At 43.4% G+C, this 18,361-nt stretch overlaps 3 protein-coding genes across 7 annotated transcripts; 2 read left to right on the forward strand and 1 right to left on the reverse strand.

Moving 5' to 3' along the window:
- The first annotated feature begins 696 nt into the window (after positions 1-696).
- On the forward strand, positions 697-2,983 carry smim19 (small integral membrane protein 19). The gene is made up of 3 exons (XM_071927201.2): positions 697-965; positions 1,424-1,548; positions 2,321-2,983. Exons 1-3 carry the CDS (start codon positions 847-849, stop codon positions 2,374-2,376), a joined length of 300 nt encoding a protein of 99 aa, XP_071783302.1. The 5' UTR covers positions 697-846; the 3' UTR covers positions 2,377-2,983.
- A 907-nt stretch (positions 2,984-3,890) lies between these two features.
- On the reverse strand, positions 3,891-12,947 carry pld7 (phospholipase D family, member 7). Of its 3 annotated transcripts, none has more exons than XM_071927182.2 (12): positions 12,628-12,947; positions 11,931-12,035; positions 10,335-11,339; positions 9,896-10,083; positions 8,767-8,947; positions 8,551-8,665; positions 8,125-8,252; positions 7,234-7,437; positions 6,440-6,579; positions 6,111-6,276; positions 5,699-5,798; positions 3,891-4,663 (listed from the first exon to the last, which is right to left on the reverse strand). In XM_071927182.2, the coding sequence occupies exons 1-12, from the start codon at positions 12,757-12,759 to the stop codon at positions 4,461-4,463; spliced, it is 2,667 nt and encodes an 888-aa protein (XP_071783283.1). In that variant the 5' UTR covers positions 12,760-12,947; the 3' UTR covers positions 3,891-4,460. The 3 variants fall into 3 exon arrangements, with proteins under 3 accessions (XP_071783283.1, XP_071783285.1, XP_071783284.1); XM_071927184.2 differs by lacking the exon at positions 12,628-12,947 and adding an exon at positions 12,432-12,529; XM_071927183.2 differs by lacking the exon at positions 12,628-12,947 and adding an exon at positions 12,295-12,418.
- Positions 12,948-13,117: 170 nt separating this feature from the next.
- gpr137 (G protein-coupled receptor 137) lies at positions 13,118-18,014 on the forward strand. 3 transcript variants are annotated; one of them, XM_078289117.1, is made up of 8 exons: positions 13,118-13,157; positions 13,788-14,242; positions 14,503-14,552; positions 14,696-14,933; positions 15,025-15,174; positions 15,728-15,853; positions 15,993-16,111; positions 16,879-18,014. In XM_078289117.1, the coding sequence occupies exons 2-8, from the start codon at positions 13,862-13,864 to the stop codon at positions 16,973-16,975; spliced, it is 1,161 nt and encodes a 386-aa protein (XP_078145243.1). In that variant the 5' UTR covers positions 13,118-13,157; positions 13,788-13,861; the 3' UTR covers positions 16,976-18,014. The 3 variants fall into 3 exon arrangements, with proteins under 3 accessions (XP_078145243.1, XP_071783279.2, XP_071783280.2); XM_071927178.2 differs by having other exon boundaries at positions 13,124-13,157; positions 13,658-14,242; XM_071927179.2 differs by lacking the exon at positions 13,118-13,157 and adding an exon at positions 13,665-13,689.
- The last annotated feature ends 347 nt before the right edge of the window (positions 18,015-18,361 follow it).

Here is an 18,361-nt window from a genome sequence, read left to right on the forward strand (position 1 = left end):
AGAATGTCAAAGCGAAGCCATGTTCTGAGAAACAGCGGGCCAAGCCCCCGATTGAATGGCAAAAAATAATAATAATAAAGCAATAAAAGAATGAATGCATCAATGAATCAATGAATAACCAATAATAATGACCACCACTGGATGATCCATGTCAGGGTGCAGTCATGGATTGCACCTTTGCTCTCTTGCTCATTAGCATATGTTTGAGGGAATGGAATGGAATGTGCAGCAAGAAATGAATGAATGAATGAATGAATGAACGAACGAATGCATGAACGAACGGAGGGACGGACGAACGGACGAATGGATGGATGGATGAATGAATGAATGAATGAATGAAAGAAAATGGTTCCTACACAGATATGGAAAGTCGGGGAATGTATGGAATAACAAGTTGGTACTTTGGTAGTTAAGTAAGGAATTTTTCAAGTGAAATGGTGAGACAAACAACTCCAGTGCAAAAGCTTTTGAACTTGTAACATTTTCTTGTTGAACAGATATACCCGATGTCAGCTATAATATAATCCATTGTTGCACCATGTGTATGTCCATGTGTGAAATACTGCGTTCTAAAGCCTGGAATAGATGCATGTACTCTTACAGTATTTCCATTGTACTAAATACAGTACCCGCGCGGCCTGATAGAGGGCAGCAGAGGGAGGAAACATAGCTACCATAAAACTGAAAGAAGACGACGACGAACCACTGCGGAAGTGACGCCTGTGTTATGTTTACACTGTGCGTTTGTCCCGTGAATTAACGAGAGATACAGGCTGATTAAATTGCGTCGAATAATTTTGTTTACTTGCTAATATTTCAGAATTCTTCCGTACTTGTTGACTAGCAATGGGCGGTCACGAGCCCGAGTCTTTAGATTACTCGGTGCACGAAGCCTGGAATGAGGCCACCAATGTCTACCTGCTGGTTATCCTGGTTAGCTTCGGCCTGCTGATGTATGCCAGAAAGTAAGGACCGTTTAACATTTGTAATTCACCCTACACTTTATAACTTCAGCTGACATTGCATCGTTAGAGGTACAGCAAAGACGTATGGTTGTCTCTCCCTACCTCACACCCTTCCCTCGCCGTTTTCTCTCGTAAGGAGAGATGGTCACGCCGATCTCCATTCCAAAATCTGGCATTGTAATGTTTCCTTGCTTACAGGCAAACGCGCTTATCTCGTATAACATGACTTAAGGCTTTTAAGAATCGTGGTGGGCTTCGGGTAGATTCGGCATACATTCGACCCACCAAACAGTATTTATTGCGATATATATTATAACTTTTATTGTGGGAGTAGGCGAACGAGTTATATAAAATACTGCTTGGAGTATCGGATGTAACGATTCAGAAGTCATTTTCAGAGGTCTGTGTGTTTGGCATAATGTTCTCTCTCACACTCACTCTCTGTGTGTGTCATTCAGAAACAAGAGGAAGATCATGCGTATCTTCGCTCTGCCTCCCACCGTCGGCAGCAGCCCGGAGCCCAACTTCTACGACAGTCTGCAGAAGGTCCGCCTGCGGCAGCAGCTGGAGATGTATTCTCTGGGTGAGTGTCGCAGTTTACACCACACACAATATGTTGGGTTGGATTTGGAAAGTGAAGGATTCAGGGACGAGGCTAGGCCAATATTGACAGGATTGGGCAAAAATTGCAGGAGACAATTTCCAGTCTGAAGTCCTCCCTGTGTGAGAAGTTCAATCTGCCTTCTGAGTCTAGTTATGTTCCATTTGTTTGACTATGAATTAGACAGGCTGAAGGTGCAACTGCATCTCTACCAGACTGAGCTCAATACAAAGCTGACCACAACACAAAACCTACATACAGAGATTTACATCTAGAATTGACCTATGCATCTTTTTGTACTCTGGAGCAAAGGATATGTTTCTATAATAAATTAACAGGGGACTGTAACCATATTGGTAGGAAATGCATGTGACATCATTGGAATGCTATGACTAGAGACAACTTCTGTTGATGTTGCAATTCCTACTGATCACCAATAGAGGTTGATAAAGGTTATAGATTACTTAATGCCCATTTAAAGCAAATGTTAGTGGCTGTTTGAGCGCCTGAGTAAAAATGTTATGTTTACTATTTATTGTTTTGGTATGACGAAGAAAGTCTGAACTGTAATACTGTTTTGAGATGATCTGCTTGCAGTTGTAATTTGTCTGTTTTAGGCAGGCATCATAAGTGTCATCAGTGTCTTTGTCTATGTTTTTGAGGCCAAAGACTGTTGTGGGAAGACATGTTGTGTTATCCTTGACCATTTTGAGGTAAATGAATCTGTTCTGCTCTCCTCTGTCTTGTTTCCTAGCCAGGAAATTCGACCAGCAGGGCCAGACGGAGAGTGTGCAGCTCTCCATGGAATGAAGCCAGGAAGCCGAGTCGATGCTCCCACCGCTTCAAGCCTTCTTCCCATGGATGTGAACGGAGCTGGGATGGCTGCCGTTACTGGCTGAGGCCTATAGAGAAAGACGCCACACTTTTTCCAGTTGTTTCTGTTCGACTCCATGAGTGGAAGTGCGTTTGGTGTCTTCATTCACCTTCCATTGTCCCTTCTTCCTCTACACTCCTGGAGCAGAGATGGCTGGATGGAGGGAGGATGAGAGAGAGTCTGGCACATCGCTGCCGTCTCACACATAGCAGTGTTGTTAGCCAGGAGTGAAATGACATCATCTGTAACTGCCACTGTGATATTTTCAGTGATGTGGGAAAAAACGATCAGCTACAAAATGATCTAAATGCAACATCAGTTCTAGTTTTTCTGTTTTCCCATCTAGCCTATTTGCTTTTTATTTAAATATTTTGTTGGATATGGTAAAATCTTGATTTTTTTTGTTTTTTTAAATAGACATTTGCCATATGATTTTCATGCCTTTGTGGATGACTGATATAGTTTTGCTACTGCCAAGTGGTTGCTTTAGGTAGTATGTCATTTCAAGTTTTAACTCTGAAAATAAAGGAATATAAAACTGGAGTGATTTTATCTGTGGGTTTTTTGTTCAGTCTTTCATTGTGAAGGCTGGGAGGATGATTGTTGATGAGACTATATCTCACCATAATGGCACTTCACTAGGGTTTTTCTTGACTTAAGTATAGGTGTGTCCTATTGGACCAAAAGCCACTGCTCTTTTCGTCCACCATCCTCTCTTCTGCCTTAGGAAGACAGTACAGTATTGTTTTTTTGTCATCATTTTTATCAATTTACTCCACACATGCCCTTTGTCTCCTTCCAGAAAGTAACTTGGAGAAAATATGGGGAAATTGGCACATGGCAACATCATAGATGACATGCCAATACACATCTTACATTCTCATTCACTTTCAAGTGATTGAATTTTGTCATATAGTGATTGAAGAATGGGACGTTTTCCTTAGGAATTAGCAGATAAATCAACTAAACTAGTTAATCCATTACAAGAATAAGTCTGACAATCACCAGGACATTTTGGCCCAGGAACAAGTGAAAGCTGTGTGGAGGTGAGATGGTAAAACGATTCCTTCATGCGTCTGATGAAACGTAAATGGTGATGAATAAGGCCAGTTTTTCAAGTATGTACAGTCCTTCATTGCTCTGTACATTTTGTTCTTTGTAATGGACCTTTCCTTTTTGTGGTTTAAATACAGTGCTTATCTCTGCAGCCTAATGTGAATACAAGCTACAAGGCAAAGGTTGAATGAATTGACATTTCTGATGGATTTCCAGGCAGATGATGCACCGCAACCTGAGTCATTTCCAGGAGCGTGTGATTAAATCAGTGGACAGTCATATGTTTAAGAGTCAGTATGACGACAAGGCTATGATCAGTTTTTTCGTTTTAATCCATTTCAACCCTTTATCAGCACATCAGCAATGTCTCAGTCTTTGTTTGGCTGCACATAGCACCCCTATTGATTTCAGTACCATCAAAAGAACTTGTTAATGATAACCAACCAGTAATCTCTCCATTTACCTGGGATCTGGGAATTAAAAGAATCTGATACTGATGGACTGACATCACTTTGCTGTTTTCAACAGTGTAAACAGAGCCGTAGAGTTATGTACATCTTTGGAAATGTTTTATTTCCTACACGAGAGACTGATAAAGCTTGGCACAGACATTTTGAGGGCAATATACAGAATGCTCCAGGCATGAAACAGTATTAGTCAAATTGTACACAGTATTTTTCCCTTATTGGTTACACATGCCTCGACTCAAATGCCAGTCATTTCAAATGCCAGTCATTCTCAGCGTAAGAGAACTGTCAAAACAGAACAGCATGACGGTAAACATGTATGCGAACTCTGCCCAATATAAAAACGCAAATATATACAGTAAAATGACAGCCATAACCATAGAACAGGGCAATCAAATATTTCATTAATGCAGTATAGGAAGCCTACTGTTTCCGCGTGCGCGCAAATCAAGTTCAAGTGGTTGCGATATGCAAGATGCTCTAGTAAACAAACCCCTTCAGTGTCGGTGGTGAGGGCAAACGTCCACGTCGCCATCGGAGAGCGCGACGGCGTACTGTGAGCTCCAGTCTCGGAGGAAGAGCTGCTCTACCTGGCTCTGTAGAGTCGACTGGCCTTTGCCAACTGCCGAGCCGGTCTGGTTCACCACCAAGCCCACACCGGCCGTGTGGGTGAAGTAGTTCTCCGACCAGTTGGACGTCCCTGTGGACAGAGCAGCACACACACACACACACACAAGTTAGTTTGCACTGGGTAGAGCCAAGGTTAGTGTCACTTCTAGTACTTGATACTCTTTAAGATGTGATGAAGATGCAACAGGGAGCTTCTTCTAAGCTTCTGATTCTAACAATTTATTCCTTTAGGAGTTAACCAAAGTAACAGGATTATGAAATAACAAAGTTAACTTATTTTGCATTTCAGCTATGATAGCCATAGTTATCGTTGGTTTGGGGAAGCCTTCATTCGGTTCTCACACAGCTCAGTTTACATTCTCACCACCACATTATGGACCACAGTGGAAACAAGTCTCTGGATTTATAATAATATTCTTGATGTTATTTATGCTTTAAGCATTTTTTAAGTTTTCAACTAAATCAAATCAAATAATAACCTGTCTACAGTCACTTTAACCCACAAATGAGATGACTGAACTGGATGGATGATGGGCATGCGCTCATCGTTTTAAATGCGCTGACTTGGCCAATTAGGAATGGGTCACAGAAGTTGTGTGCCATGAAAATTGTGTGTGTAATAATATATCAATATACTGAGGGGTTTGTAATAGTATGCAATTTTTGCTCTATCCTGCTGAGTTTCAGCTAGTGGTGAAAATTATCTGCTGGACTTTTAAAAGCCAGTAGCAATCAAGTTGAGCCGAGACTTATCATGGATATGGATCTTTCCTCAAAGCTTATTGAAATGAAACCTTAATGCACATTTTAAATGTAGTGGAGGGATATCATAGTATAGCCAAATAATCTACCATTGCCACTGTAATTTACTTTCTCAATGTTTGGATTTATGTTTAAGCGTTGTGCATGGGTCTATGACATGATAGAGGATAATATTTCAGCTAAATTGCAGCTAAAACCCTTTAACTGTTTCCAACACCAGATCCTAGGTGGTTCAATGTAAAAAAAGTGTGGATGTGATGGTTTGAAGAGCCAAAACAGCTCTCAAAACATTTCAAACGCTGAGTGTGTATGAGGCGTTGCTGTGTGTATAGTGACAGCGTACCGATATAGACGACTCTGTCGGTCACCATGTACTTGGCGTGATTGACTCGTGCAAACGGAATCTTGCTCTGCTCCGATGTTGAAGGCACCACAAACACTTTCTGCACAAACACAGAAACTAAGGTTAGCACAGTGAAAAGCAAGACAATCACCAATCAGAATCAACTTCTTATAGTTCCAGTCATTTTGTTGTCTGTTGAAACAGGACATGTCACTATTGTGCTAAGTGCAATATAGGAATTCACAGAGTCTAGGTATTAACAGTCAAAAAAAGCAAGTGTGCTCTGTGTTGATGTGGCAGTAAAGAGCTCACTTGGTCTGTTTCAGCTGTTTGAGTGAGCATTTTGTCAACATTTTTATTCATGTAAACACTCCAGGCATCAAATTTTCAGACAATAAAACATCCAACACACCACGTTGATGTCACATTTGAGTGGAGGCCTGTTGAGCACCAGCAGGGACTGCAGGAAGACGAACATGGCGGCTGGCGAGTGCTGCCAGCAGCTGACCAGGAGCTTGACCTCCACTCCTCTGGTGCAGGCTGCAGCACGCAGGGCCGAGTCGATGGCAGGCCAGAACCTGAGAGCAGGAAACCAACACACTTTATTGTATCAAAGCTTTCGGTAGGCAACGCTTTCTAGGTGGTCAGCTGACACAAATAAGTCTGTAAGAATAACAGCGAATGTACATAAGAATGCAGTAGTAAACACTCTTGGTGTGTGAGTTGAATGTAGCCAGTCACCTGAGTGGCTGTGTGTACTGAGACAGAGGAAGATAGTCCATAACAGAGATGTGAATGAACTTCTGGGCGTCGGCGATGACAGAGAGGATGGAGGTGAGGTCGTCTGCGCGGCCGCGGGCTGAAATCTGTGGAGGGGCGCTCTGAAACCAGACACACAGGATCACAGGAGGAACTGGGGAGACTGGATCACAACTAAGTACCGTCAGATCGGTTTCACGGAAGTGAATTTGAAACGGTTCCGTGCGTAATTTGTTCACCAAATCAGAATAGGGAAAATGCCAAGAACTTTTTAATGCCATTTACAATGACATATAAATACAATTTTGCAATCGAGATAAATGTAATGACATTAAAACATAACTTTGACCCAATCAAAATATAGATCTGCATGACTAGGCTGATTTCCCACCTGAAAAAAAGAAAAAAAACAAAAAAAAAAACTGTCCTGTACAGATTTCTGACACACTGACTAAGTAATGTTCACATTTAGACTGAACCACTCATCTACCCAAAATAGAGTAAAAAGAAGAATGTTGCACTGAATGTTGTTATTTTTCATTCTTATTCAGATTACCACAATTTAGGTTACACCTCTCCGCTTGAGGTGCTTATATGTGATTAATTAATTGGGAATATATATAATACATTTCATAAAGATGATTATGATTTATCTTTATTGAATGTACATTTTGTCAATGTCTTTAGTGTAAATTGTGAAATAGGTCTTAAATAGCTAAAAACAATCCACTTCCTACAAAAAGCAGTGGAATTGGCTTTAGTAGCACTGAACTTACAGACAGGTAGACGTGTGCAGGCACTCCGTTGAACTTGAGCCGCAGGGGCTGCTGGGAGCTGGACAGGGCAGAGAGGCGGGCAGGCCAGTAAGGGGGCAGGGAACCATTCACCCCACCGCCGATGTTCCAGTACACCCCAAAGATTCGAGACGCGTCCAGAGCCAGGCAGCTGCAGTCCTCCACTGACAGCCCAACCTCCTTCACCTGGGTTAAACAAACATCAGAGTGTGCGTGTTCATTCTGTCACAGCTTCATATTTTAATCAGTGCTTCAGCATTCTGACACAAAACCCACCCTACTCTCTAAAATCCCATTGGGATGTAGCCTAAATATCTTGATATCAGATATAACAGTAAAAAGAGGTCAAATGAGAATAATTTTGAAGAGAAAATCTTATACAAATTGCATAACTACAACCTAAAGATCAAGTATGAATACACATGAGTATGATAATGACACAAACACAAACTTTGTATATTCTGGTATTCTAAATCCTCACATACATTTCTTGATTTTCCTTTGCATTTAGCATACTTTGATATATTTGGATGGAATATATGCAAAGTACTATAAAATAGAAAGAACAAAGCAAACATTAACAAAAACTTGCACTGCTGACTCCATTCAGTTGATACAGCACTACCCTATGTAAGAGTAATATTATCATAAAAATACAAATGAATAACACTATAGGCTTGACAGTTCACCCAACAATTCCATGACAGCTAAGTACACAAAGTGAAAACAGACCCTGCTGTCTGTTTAGGTGCTCTGATCACAAATGTTCAATCGCCTTTTGCCTTTAATCTAGACTATGGAACAATCAGACAACATGTCTATACCTTTTCATAGCCACTCTAAGCATGGTCACTGCTTAGCCTTAGACCATACCTGGCTTAGAGAGCGCCAGTCCATGTTGGCGCTACCCACATAGAGGTGCTTTTGATCCACCACCCACAGCTTGGTGTGGACGATACCTCCAGTCACGGACTGGAGATCTACCTCTCGGATCTCTGCACCTGAGAAACACATAATGAGCGATGAAACCCCCCGACACAATTTCTGTGTTGCTCTCAAGTTCGATTTGTCTCTTACTGTGGGTGGAGAAATCTCCATACTGATGCCAGAATGTCATGTGGAATAGGGCAAATCTACAGGGTCTCAAATAGTGGGGATGTTGCAGCCCCACTTTGTGATTTAGGCTGATAAGACGGGTGCATTTCTACATGAAAACCTTGCCTAGTGCAGCTTTAATTTGGGGCACACACAACAACAGTAAGACCACACAATGAGCTCCACAAAGACAGTAGATTGTACCTGTGGCAGCCAATTCCGCTGTGTCCCGAATTGAAGTCTGGGGGGCGTTGACGGCAATCTGAAGTTTCACACCTTTGGATTCAAGTCGCATCAGCTGCTCAAAGACCTTTCTTCCCTGCAAAACGTATAGGAATCATATCACACATATTAGGTGTTTATAAAGTACTGGGATTCAGGTGAAGTGACTACAAGACCAAGGCATGCCACTGTACTGACCTGAGAGTCAGTGGGCTCGGTGAGCTCCAAATCGGTGGCTCGGAGCGTGAAGTAGAAAGCGGCGATGTGGACCGAGCTGTTGGCCTTGCCCAGCAGACTGAGCCAGCTGTCTGAGATGCTCGGCAGGGACGAGGGAGCAGATGGGTAAAGACCCTCGGGGATGCTCTCCACCAGACGCACTCTAAACGGGAGAGAGAGAGAGCAACTCAAGATACAACATTCATACGCCACATTCAATCCAGGCAGCACCTCAGATAAGGACCGGTCAGGTTTTTAAGAAGCCTATCTGGTTTAACATGAACTGGGAGTACTTACATGACCACAACCTTGGTGTAACAGTGGCAAAATCCACACTCTTTAATAAAAAATGTAATATTTTGCCTCTTAAATATGTATGATTTCATGTCACACACCTTTTGGTAGGAAACACTAAAAGACTGGAAACTGCATCGAAGAGTGAGTGTCTGGACTTAAACACTGTTACATTAAATCCTGGACTGACTGGGGAAATCTGGGCAGGGAAAGTGAATGAGTAACACTCTCCCCTTCCTCAACAACTAGCAGCAAGGAAACTAAACCTCCCAACTGCTCCAGTGGAGCTGCTCAGTGGGCTACAGTAGAAGACTGTGGTTGTACTGGCGTAGAACTGAATGAAGGGTGTTGCTCCACCCAGAAAGCAGCTGTGTCAGTGTTTTGGTTATTGGAATGTTAGAAGTATGAAATACAAATTATTAGCATCTGTTAACAATGCTAGTGAAAGACAGTCAGACTGAAAAGCATTTTTTTTCAAGATCATATTCAAATCCTACAATATAATAATGCTATGAAACAGGAAAGGGTTTAGAATGTATTACCGCATGTGGTTTTTCAGAGAAAGGGTTAGTTTTGCGAAGATATTCTGCCTCCAATTTCTCAAAACCAAAAGCCTGAGAAATAGTTTTGGGATTTTTTTTTCCCAATAGAATAAAAGGACTCTCTGTTCATGATAAAAATCACATACATCACATACTCTCCTGAAAAACCACAAATAGCCTGGTAACTATGGTGACTTCCACAGCTTCTAATTTGTATAACACTCTAAAGAACAAAACAGATTGGATTTAGTGACACTTTGTTGATATTTTCTCACCGACAATCAGAGCTACAAGGCTCTGGTATTAGGCCAAAGCCCTCCAGCCAGTGCAGCTCCAGCTGAGCCATGAGGTGGGCCACGGACATGGGGAGCCCGTAGTGCCAGACATGCTGACCAAACCCTCCGAAAAGCAGCAAGGTGGTGGGCAGAAGGCAGAAGAGGGCGAAACTGGAGCATGCCGAGCTCTGCAAAATACAGAAGCAGAACTGATGTTATATAGCTTCATCAAGAGATGGGGAAAAGCCATCGCCACAACTTGACAAGAGACTGGGAAACAGTTTAGGATTGTATTGCATTCCATAGCTATTACAGCAGGGTGTGGTCAAATTCCATTTTATATGACTGACTTTGTTAGACTGCTACAAGGCCAAGAGAAAGAAACCAATATCATAGACATTAATGGAATCTATTAGCCAAATAGAACAGCACAACTCACCTTTGCTGACTGGCTTGACTTAGCTTTGGCTGGTTTGTTTGGTACTGCAGGAGAGGTTGATTCATCCGTATCTGCGCTTTTCTCTGCAAGACTTGAGGACTTTGAGGGAGCGCTCCCCTGGCCTGTATACTGTTCATGATGGACCTTCACTTCCTCTGATTCATGGACACTCCCAACACCGGACTCTTCGCCTGCCGAATCATCTACGCACTGAACGTCTGATGATGACCCGTCATCCTCTTCGGCTACGAGACTAGACTTCGTCGGCTCCACCTCCCATGGCGGTTCTTCATCCGCGATAGCCTTCACCTGGCTCAGCTTCTCCTCGTCCGCCTGACCCTGCCTGATCTCTTCAGGCTCTGATCTCGCATTGTCACCGGAGCCGGCGAGGCTAATCCTGCTTTCGACCTTGTCCTCGCCCTTCTCTCCCGCGTCTTCCTGCGGCGTCTGGCTGAGGAAGTCCTCGTGGAAGTCCTCCTCGTCTGGGGTGATGTCGGCTTCTTTTTCCGAGGCGTAGTCCCCTAGCTCTACCCTGAGGGCGGGCCTAGGGCTTACGGTCATGAGAAGGTGCTGCGCAGACTCAGACTCCTCTGTCCAACTCTTGGGTGTAGAAATTAGGGAGCTGTGGGCTGACGCGGCGGCTTGTTCTGCGTTGCTGAAGGAAGAAGGGGCTTCAGGGCCGACTTTGGGGAGGCGGACTGACGGTAGAGGAAGTGCCGTTTCTCTGACACCGGGCAGTTTGGACTTCAAAACCTCCACGCCTCCACCTCCGGCTTTTTCGGGAGGCTGCGCCACATGGCTGATGGCATCTTTTTTGGAAAGAGGCAGCTCCGTGTTGTGGCTGCCGCCGGTGGGTCGTTTTTTGCCGCTGTGAAAAGTAGGGATTCGAGAGACAGGTGTCTTCCCACTTTTGCGGCTCATGTCTTCTTTCTCCTCAAGCTCTTGTTTTGCAGCGTCCTCTTCAGGTCTGAGACGGTCCAACAGGACACTACAGGACTTCAACTCCTGAGGAAAAGATAACTTTACTAAAATTGTGCTATTGTAGAAAAAAAAATGTATCTCCTGTATCTATGAAAACAATTTGTCTATGTATCATCCCTCTAAGCACAGGCTTAGAGGGGGTGCCCTCTAACCCAGAGACTGAAAATAGAACTAACACCTGCAATAACCTAGTTCAGTATAACATAAAAATGTTTGTTTTGGTGATAATTTCTTAGTGTATTTTTAAAGTGCTGCTAGGCCACATGGAATGCTGTGATGTAACTACAGTTCTATGTGTTTAATTTGCTGCATTATCTATTTTACTGGATGCAACTGCATTGAGGCTTGTCACCAGCGTTTATGTGTGGCTCAAAAGCATAGTAAATAAGATCTAGATACTTCTGCACTAGCATGCATATGTTTCCTGATGATTATATGCTGCAGGCACAGAGACATAACATCATTTGTCTAGCCAGGGGACAAAATAAATAATAGGTCTGCCACACCCAGACATCTAGGTAGCTACGCATTTCTTTGTCCATACATAACAACATCTGTCCACAAAAGGTTCCTTTGTTTAGGCTCTCTGCCAGTGACAATAAAGTCCCAACTTACAGCACTTGTCCCCTCAGCTACTTCCTCTTCCAGCTGAGGTGGGGGACTCTCATCTCTCTCCATCACTTGGCTCTGCACAGACTCAGTGTCTGACTCATCCGTCTCCTGGGAGGATCAGATCATTCATATTCTCAGTAATGAGCAAGCAAAGGTCTAACGATAAAGCATCACTAAATTATGGAATTCCACGTTGGGATAAGAAACTTCAGGAAACTGTAATGGCTGTATCATGACTCATCACCATACAATGGTAAAGAAAACAAAAAAAAAAAAGTAAAAGAAATGATTAATTAAACAGGCAAATATTTCTGTCAACTTATTCACATAAAATGCACTCCCAGTGCTTTGATGAATCAAAACTTACCATGATGTATTACCGTTACCTTGCTGGTAGTAAGTTAGCAGCAATTGGCTGGACGCAGTGGTTCACATCCACGATAAAACAAACCAATCTTTTATTAGCTAAGCTAAGGTTAGATAATTAAAAGTGATGATAGTTACCTAGCTATAGAGGCAGCTACTATGACTATGCAGCAAATGGCAAGCTGCTTTCTAGGCACTCTTCCTCAGTCTTTTTCTTTCCCTTCTCTCTGGAGTTAGCCAGCTAACGTTAGCGAGCAAGCTACGTGGCTGTGAATTTTCAGTACAGTGTGGAGGAAGAGAGGAGGCGGAAAAGCTTAGCAATAAAAATACCCACCTCCACTAACGTAGGTCTACCATGCAGGCGCGTAGACCTCCTCGGTTTTGAACCCTCTGTTTTTGGTCCCTCGTCCGCCTGAACGGCAGAGTTGAGATGGATGGATTTTCTTGTTCGTAGTACCATCGGCATCTTCGGCTACTTTAATGCAGTTCTTAACGGACGAAACGTAACGTAAGAGTAGTTTAGTAACGTAAGACTAATATATACACGTCCCTATGGCGAATAATGACGACGAGTGATAAACATTGTCTGCATTGGACAACTTGCTATCGTTATGAAATTAACAGTCTCGGTGAATTATGCATAGCCTGCCGGATTTTGTTTTGGTGTTTAGACAGTCTCTTGTCAAGAAAAGTAAACAGAAAATTGAAGAAACCGCGATTTCCTGTCGTCGCTGATTGGCGGTTATAATCTAAAATTCTGACTCCGCCTATCAGACGTTACGCAGGTTGACAGAATACGGAAGTAGAGGATTACAGTCGTCTGCCGGACTCCTCGACCTAAGCTCAGCATTCAGCTCAAGTAAGGTCTGTTTTCAGCGTTAAATTATTAATGACAGCTAAAATGTTTAATCTTACTTGCAAGCTAGCAAAGAAAGAAGTGAACGACAGTATGATATAGTTAACATTAACATAATTCAACTACAGTTCGCTAATATTTAGCTTAGCTGTGTTGTTAAAGTAACACCACACGACTACTTGTTTTTGTGTTGTTTTGTGCTGTAGTCAAGTGCGTCAGGGGAATTGCCAGGCACGGGAGACTGTTACGATTAGTCAGTTAAAAAAGTAGCTAACTGTCTACATTTGTATTTGACATGCTGAATTTGGAACACCAAGACCAGCTAACGTTATCCAACTGAAGTTTTCTTTGATTAATTTAGCTTGTTATGCAATGCTGTGAGAGAGCATCCAGCTATACTGTGACCACTGCATAATTTCATAATAAGGCCATTGTATATAGCTAATAACCATCTTAATGTCTGCTTTGTTCATGACCTGTTGACATGTGGATTTGTTTTTGCTCTCAGGTCTCCCTTGTGAACACTTCAGGCTGAGAAGAGTAGACTATCACTTCTCTACCACAATGGATGGTGCTTCACAGATGCCCCTAACATGGCTTCTTTAACACCACTGCCTTTTTATTTTGCACGCTTTTAGATGTGCTCCTAATAACCCACCTCAAGAGGGAACTCCTCACCACTAAGCCCTGCACTAGGTAGTCCTGCACCCTAATGGAAGCTCTAGTCACACCAGCTGTTCCTCCCAACTCCTCCACTCCGCCTCCCCCGGTCCCCCTGCGTCCGGCGGTCGCCCCGTCGGTCCAGCTCGGCTTCACCATCCTCTACACCGCTCTGTATGCCGGCCTCTTCCTGGTGGTGTACGTCCAGCTCTGGCTTCTCTACCTCTACCGACACAAGAGGTGCAGCTACCAGAGTGTCTTTCTGTTCCTGTGCCTGTTCTGGGCAGCCCTCCGCACCACCCTGTTCTCCTTTTACTTCCGCAACGCTCTGGAGGCCAATCACCTGCCCGTTCCGGCCTACTGGCTGCTGTATTGCTTCCCCGTCTGTCTGCAGTTCTTCACGCTCAGCCTTATCAACCTGTACTTTACTCAGGTGAGACTGGTGAGGAAGGAACAGGAGTTGTTCTGATGAGGCCACCAGCAGCATTGTGGATGGGCAATACAGCCTTCAGCAGGGATAGGAGCATTGTTTTGATAGCTGTCTCTGTCAAAACTGATAGCTTATTAAGTCATTTGAAGGACTGAAAACACTGGACAAGCTCATTTTTAGGATGCACAAGTGGCATCTCTGTTGCTTTCACTTTCTTGTTCTCTGATGAGTCATCTGTTGCTTATTTTCCTCTCCTGCCACAGGTGTTGCTCAAAGTGAGAGATATGTACAGCTCACAGATGGACAGAGGACTGTAAGTTCCACTCTACAATAAAGACCTAATGTAAAATAGGCCTTTTTGACATTTCCCCTTGTTTTAACCTTGATTCTCTTGAGATGGAGACTCCTATGTGTGACTTCTGACTCATTCACTGCTATGGTTTCCTTCTTCCCAAGGTGGATGGCAAGGTGCGCGTACGGCGCGTTGAGCACCGTCTTCCTCTGCGTCAACGTGGTTTGCGCGGCTCTCGGGGAGCGAGGCGGCTATGGGTCGGGGGAGCGGACCTGGACGCTGGTCCTGGTTCGAGTCCTAGTCAACGACCTGCTCTTCATCCTGGAAGCGGTGTGCCTGGCCGCCTTGCTGCTGCTTCTGACCCGACACTCGCACTCCACCAGCCCCTACCTGAACAGCAAGGTGCGTCAAGCTACGCCGTTGGTGTCCGTACCCCTCCTCAGTAGTTCCTCCAGGTAGTTCCAGGCTAACGGTGTTATTTGTACCTGAGCAGGGGACCACAGTGTGCCGAACGGCAGCGTTGGGGGCAGCGGTCATCCTGCTGTTTGCCAGCCGGGCCTGCTACAACCTGGCCGTCCTCATTCTCTCCCAGAGCCACCGGGTGGAGTCGTTCGACTTCGACTGGTACAACATCTCTGACCAGGTAATCCTCACCTCACCTCACCAGCTAGAACACTGCTACTCATCTAGTGTTTGGGTTAGAGCAACTTTGGCCAGTATAAGACATTGTTCAGGAGGGAGGGGGGGTAGTGGGGGTTCCCATATTTTTGCCCCAATAGGACAAATTAAGCAATTGGCCAGACCAGAAATCACTTTTGATAATTATGCCATATTGTAGAGCAAATACTTTCCCAATTTTCACTTTCTCATTTGGTCATACATTACACCATGCAAAATTAATATAGTTTGCACAGTGACCACTAGGGATATAGAGCTGCTTCTTTTAATATGAAAGACACTAACCAAAATAACTTAAACAGTCTTACCAGGCGGGTCTCTTGGTAGTCTTATTATAAATTGGGGCCAAAGATCTGGGCCTTCAATGTATCTTCTAGAAAGGTTAATTTCACAAAGATCAGAACTTGCAGGCCCTGATAGCAGATCCAGGTGGTTCACAGTAAACAGTCCTGTCTGATGACGATGCCGGTGGACACACACAGCTTCATAACCCCATGCTCTTCTTGCCTCCTCTGTAGGCTGACCTGCGCAGCGAGCTGGGAGACAGGGGCTACCTGGCCTTCGGCGCCATCCTCTTCATATGGGAACTGCTGCCAACCAGTCTGCTCATTCTCATCTTCAGGGTTCGGCGGCCTGCTCAAGAGGTGGTTAGTGCGTCTGAAAAACTTTATTGTCCCTTTATCTCTATGGATTATGGCAGTAATAAAGGTCTACTTTCTGTTTGTCTCCCTGTTGGAGTTTCCACATCCACGCGTTGAGCTGTGTTATTTCTGATCTCCCCAGGTCAGCACCATGGCCATCAACAACAGGGTTCTACCTCGCCCATATTTCTTCGATGACCCTGAAGGGAGCAATGATGACTCGCCTGTTCCTTGGTCACGCAGTTCACATCCACACACTAGGTATGTTCAGCACACCCATCCCGGACTTACAGGATTCTTGCTGTCCCAGTGATATCTGCAGTACAGGGCAGGACCTGAAAGTCTTCAAATGTCTCAGATCATATTATCTAAACAGAAGGCCTTGAAAAGTCTTGAATACAGTTGAATAAGGCAAGTTTTAGAGGTCAAAAAAGGCAATTTCTTGGTATGCTATTCTTCCAGTGAGAAATCAGCCCAGTCATGCAGGCTTACAGTTGTTTTCATGTTCGAGATTTGTTTGCAAAATTGGTCTTATAATTCATCCTAACTGCCACTAAAATGTCTTAAAGGAGAAATCCACTCTCAGATATTTCTGCGCTGTTATATATCATCAAACTATGATATTCAGTGCATTGAAGGAGTTATTTTGTGATGAAGTGTTGTAATTTACCTTTTTGGTGTACCCACTTTCCCTCAACCTTCATCTACATCTGCTTCCATTAGTGATTTCCTACATTTCCCAGAATGCCTTTCAACATCCCCAGAGAACATGCCTGAACTTCTGAACTTATTGCATTCAGCTGTGGATTGTTGGTGGAGAGAGCAATAGTGATAGCATAGTAAGAGCAAGAAGTGAGAGTTTTCAGTTGAGAAAAAGTGAAGTGTGAAAAGTCTTCCATGTTCTGTGAAGGAAAATGACTAACTAAAACTCACCATGTCAGAATCCACAAACACCACAATACACACAACTTTCCACAAATGATGTACAACTTTCATTTCTGCTTCCCCTCCCTCTTGCTCTGTGCCAGTTGGTATGGATCGGAGACCACTCCCCTCCTGTTCGCCAGCAACCCCCCAGACCAGAGCAACCAGCACCACTCCTTCTACTCCACCCCCCAGAACTGATCCAGACACCGAACCCTGACCAGGGTTGTGGCGAGGTCGTCTTCGATGGTGCTCATCTCCAGGACACGGCACATACAGCTACCAGCCAGCAGTACCTCGCTCTGTTGGCAGTTTATTTGCACTGAAAAACCTCAGGAAACCCCGACTTGATGCTGAATATGCACCTTCAAGTTTTTTAACTCAAAGGAGTTACCAGGACAGCAGAGAATTTATCGAAACTGAGCTGCTTCTCAGTTCAAAGGGAACAAAGTGTTGGCCGAGCTACTTGGTAGGAAGTATCCTACCAGACATGGATGGCCAACCAATGAGCTCAATGGTCTCCTTTAAAGGTTACCTTAAGATTTAGAGTTACAGTTTGTTTTTTCCAAGCACTTGTCCCACTATGGGTAAAAACTTTATAAAGCTGCCCTTCAGGTTCCTTCAGGTTAAAATGGCGTATTAGCTTTGTTAGCATTCCTTATTGACATCAATGAGTACACCTAACTGCAAGCTAGTTCGTGCTACCCATTGGTTCCATACATTAACAATGCTAATCTGCAGTTTCATGAAGCTGAAATGCCAGACTAAAATCCAAATTATCAAGGTATCTCTTTGACAGTTTGGCATCTACAGCAATGTTTAATGTTTCCCTGCAATATCTCATTTGACACCTTTCTGAATCATTCCACACCAGCAGGGTCTCTTTTGTCCAATCACAAATCCATGTACATATTACGATTATTTACATGGCTACAGTTTTATTGTAAACTTTTCCTTTAGGGCCAATGTGTGCTTTTGTTCACTTGTTTTAACAATTTATATTAATTCTTTGTCTCCTCTTGTATTATTGTATGTTGATGACACTTTATTTTATAACCAGGGTTTTACCTTTCATTGTAGCTAAAGATCAAGTATGTTTCCCCTTCAGGTCTTTTTGTCTGGAATGAGGCTCTTCCTCATAGCTAGTGGAACATACAGTCACTCATCTGTGGCTCTCCCTTAACAACTCAGCTGTGATATTTACTATGTAAACATCAAACCAATAAAAACATAAAAATGAGCTTGTTCATCGTCTGTTCTTACTGCGCAGTAAGCATATGTGGAAAGTGTTGTGGCTGTTTGTCATACATTGTATAGTTTAATCTCAGTCTATAATGCAATATTAGTATCTTTAGTCCTGTATTTTTAGTTCATTTTTATGACATTCTCCTGGTCTTAAAACTTCAAAACATTCTGGCCTAGAATTGCCTTCTAAATAGGAAACATTGACTAGGTCTCAGATCTAATCAATGTTTCCAAATGCAGTTTAATTTGTAGTGCCTAGGAATATATTAGATAATAGTGTATATATCCTGAGCTCCGTAAGTATTTAGACAGACTCAGTTGTTTGGGATCTGTACTCTTCTG

The sequence above is a fragment of the Centroberyx gerrardi genome, chromosome 16, assembly GCF_048128805.1.
Source record: "Centroberyx gerrardi isolate f3 chromosome 16, fCenGer3.hap1.cur.20231027, whole genome shotgun sequence".
NCBI classification, from domain to species: domain Eukaryota; kingdom Metazoa; phylum Chordata; class Actinopteri; order Beryciformes; family Berycidae; genus Centroberyx; species Centroberyx gerrardi.

Bases quoted from the DNA above. Each gene is read 5' to 3' on its own strand.
- gpr137 (XM_078289117.1), top strand. From the start codon at position 13,862: ATGGAAGCTCTAGTCACACCAGCTGTTCCTCCCAACTCCTCCACTCCG. The intron at 14,553-14,695 runs GTAAGTTCCACT...CTTCTTCCCAAG, and splicing joins TCACAGATGGACAGAGGACT to GTGGATGGCAAGGTGCGCGT. The intron at 16,112-16,878 runs GTATGTTCAGCA...GCTCTGTGCCAG, and splicing joins AGTTCACATCCACACACTAG to TTGGTATGGATCGGAGACCA.
- pld7 (XM_071927182.2), bottom strand. From the start codon at position 12,759: ATGCCGATGGTACTACGAACAAGAAAATCCATCCATCTCAACTCTGCC. The intron at 5,799-6,110 runs GTGTGTTGGATG...GTGTTTGTGCAG, and splicing joins TCAAATGTGACATCAACGTG to AAAGTGTTTGTGGTGCCTTC. The intron at 4,664-5,698 runs GTACGCTGTCAC...CTCTGTCCACAG, and splicing joins CGACAGAGTCGTCTATATCG to GGACGTCCAACTGGTCGGAG.
- smim19 (XM_071927201.2), top strand. From the start codon at position 847: ATGGGCGGTCACGAGCCCGAGTCTTTAGATTACTCGGTGCACGAAGCC. The intron at 966-1,423 runs GTAAGGACCGTT...TGTGTCATTCAG, and splicing joins CTGCTGATGTATGCCAGAAA to AAACAAGAGGAAGATCATGC. The intron at 1,549-2,320 runs GTGAGTGTCGCA...CTTGTTTCCTAG, and splicing joins GCTGGAGATGTATTCTCTGG to CCAGGAAATTCGACCAGCAG.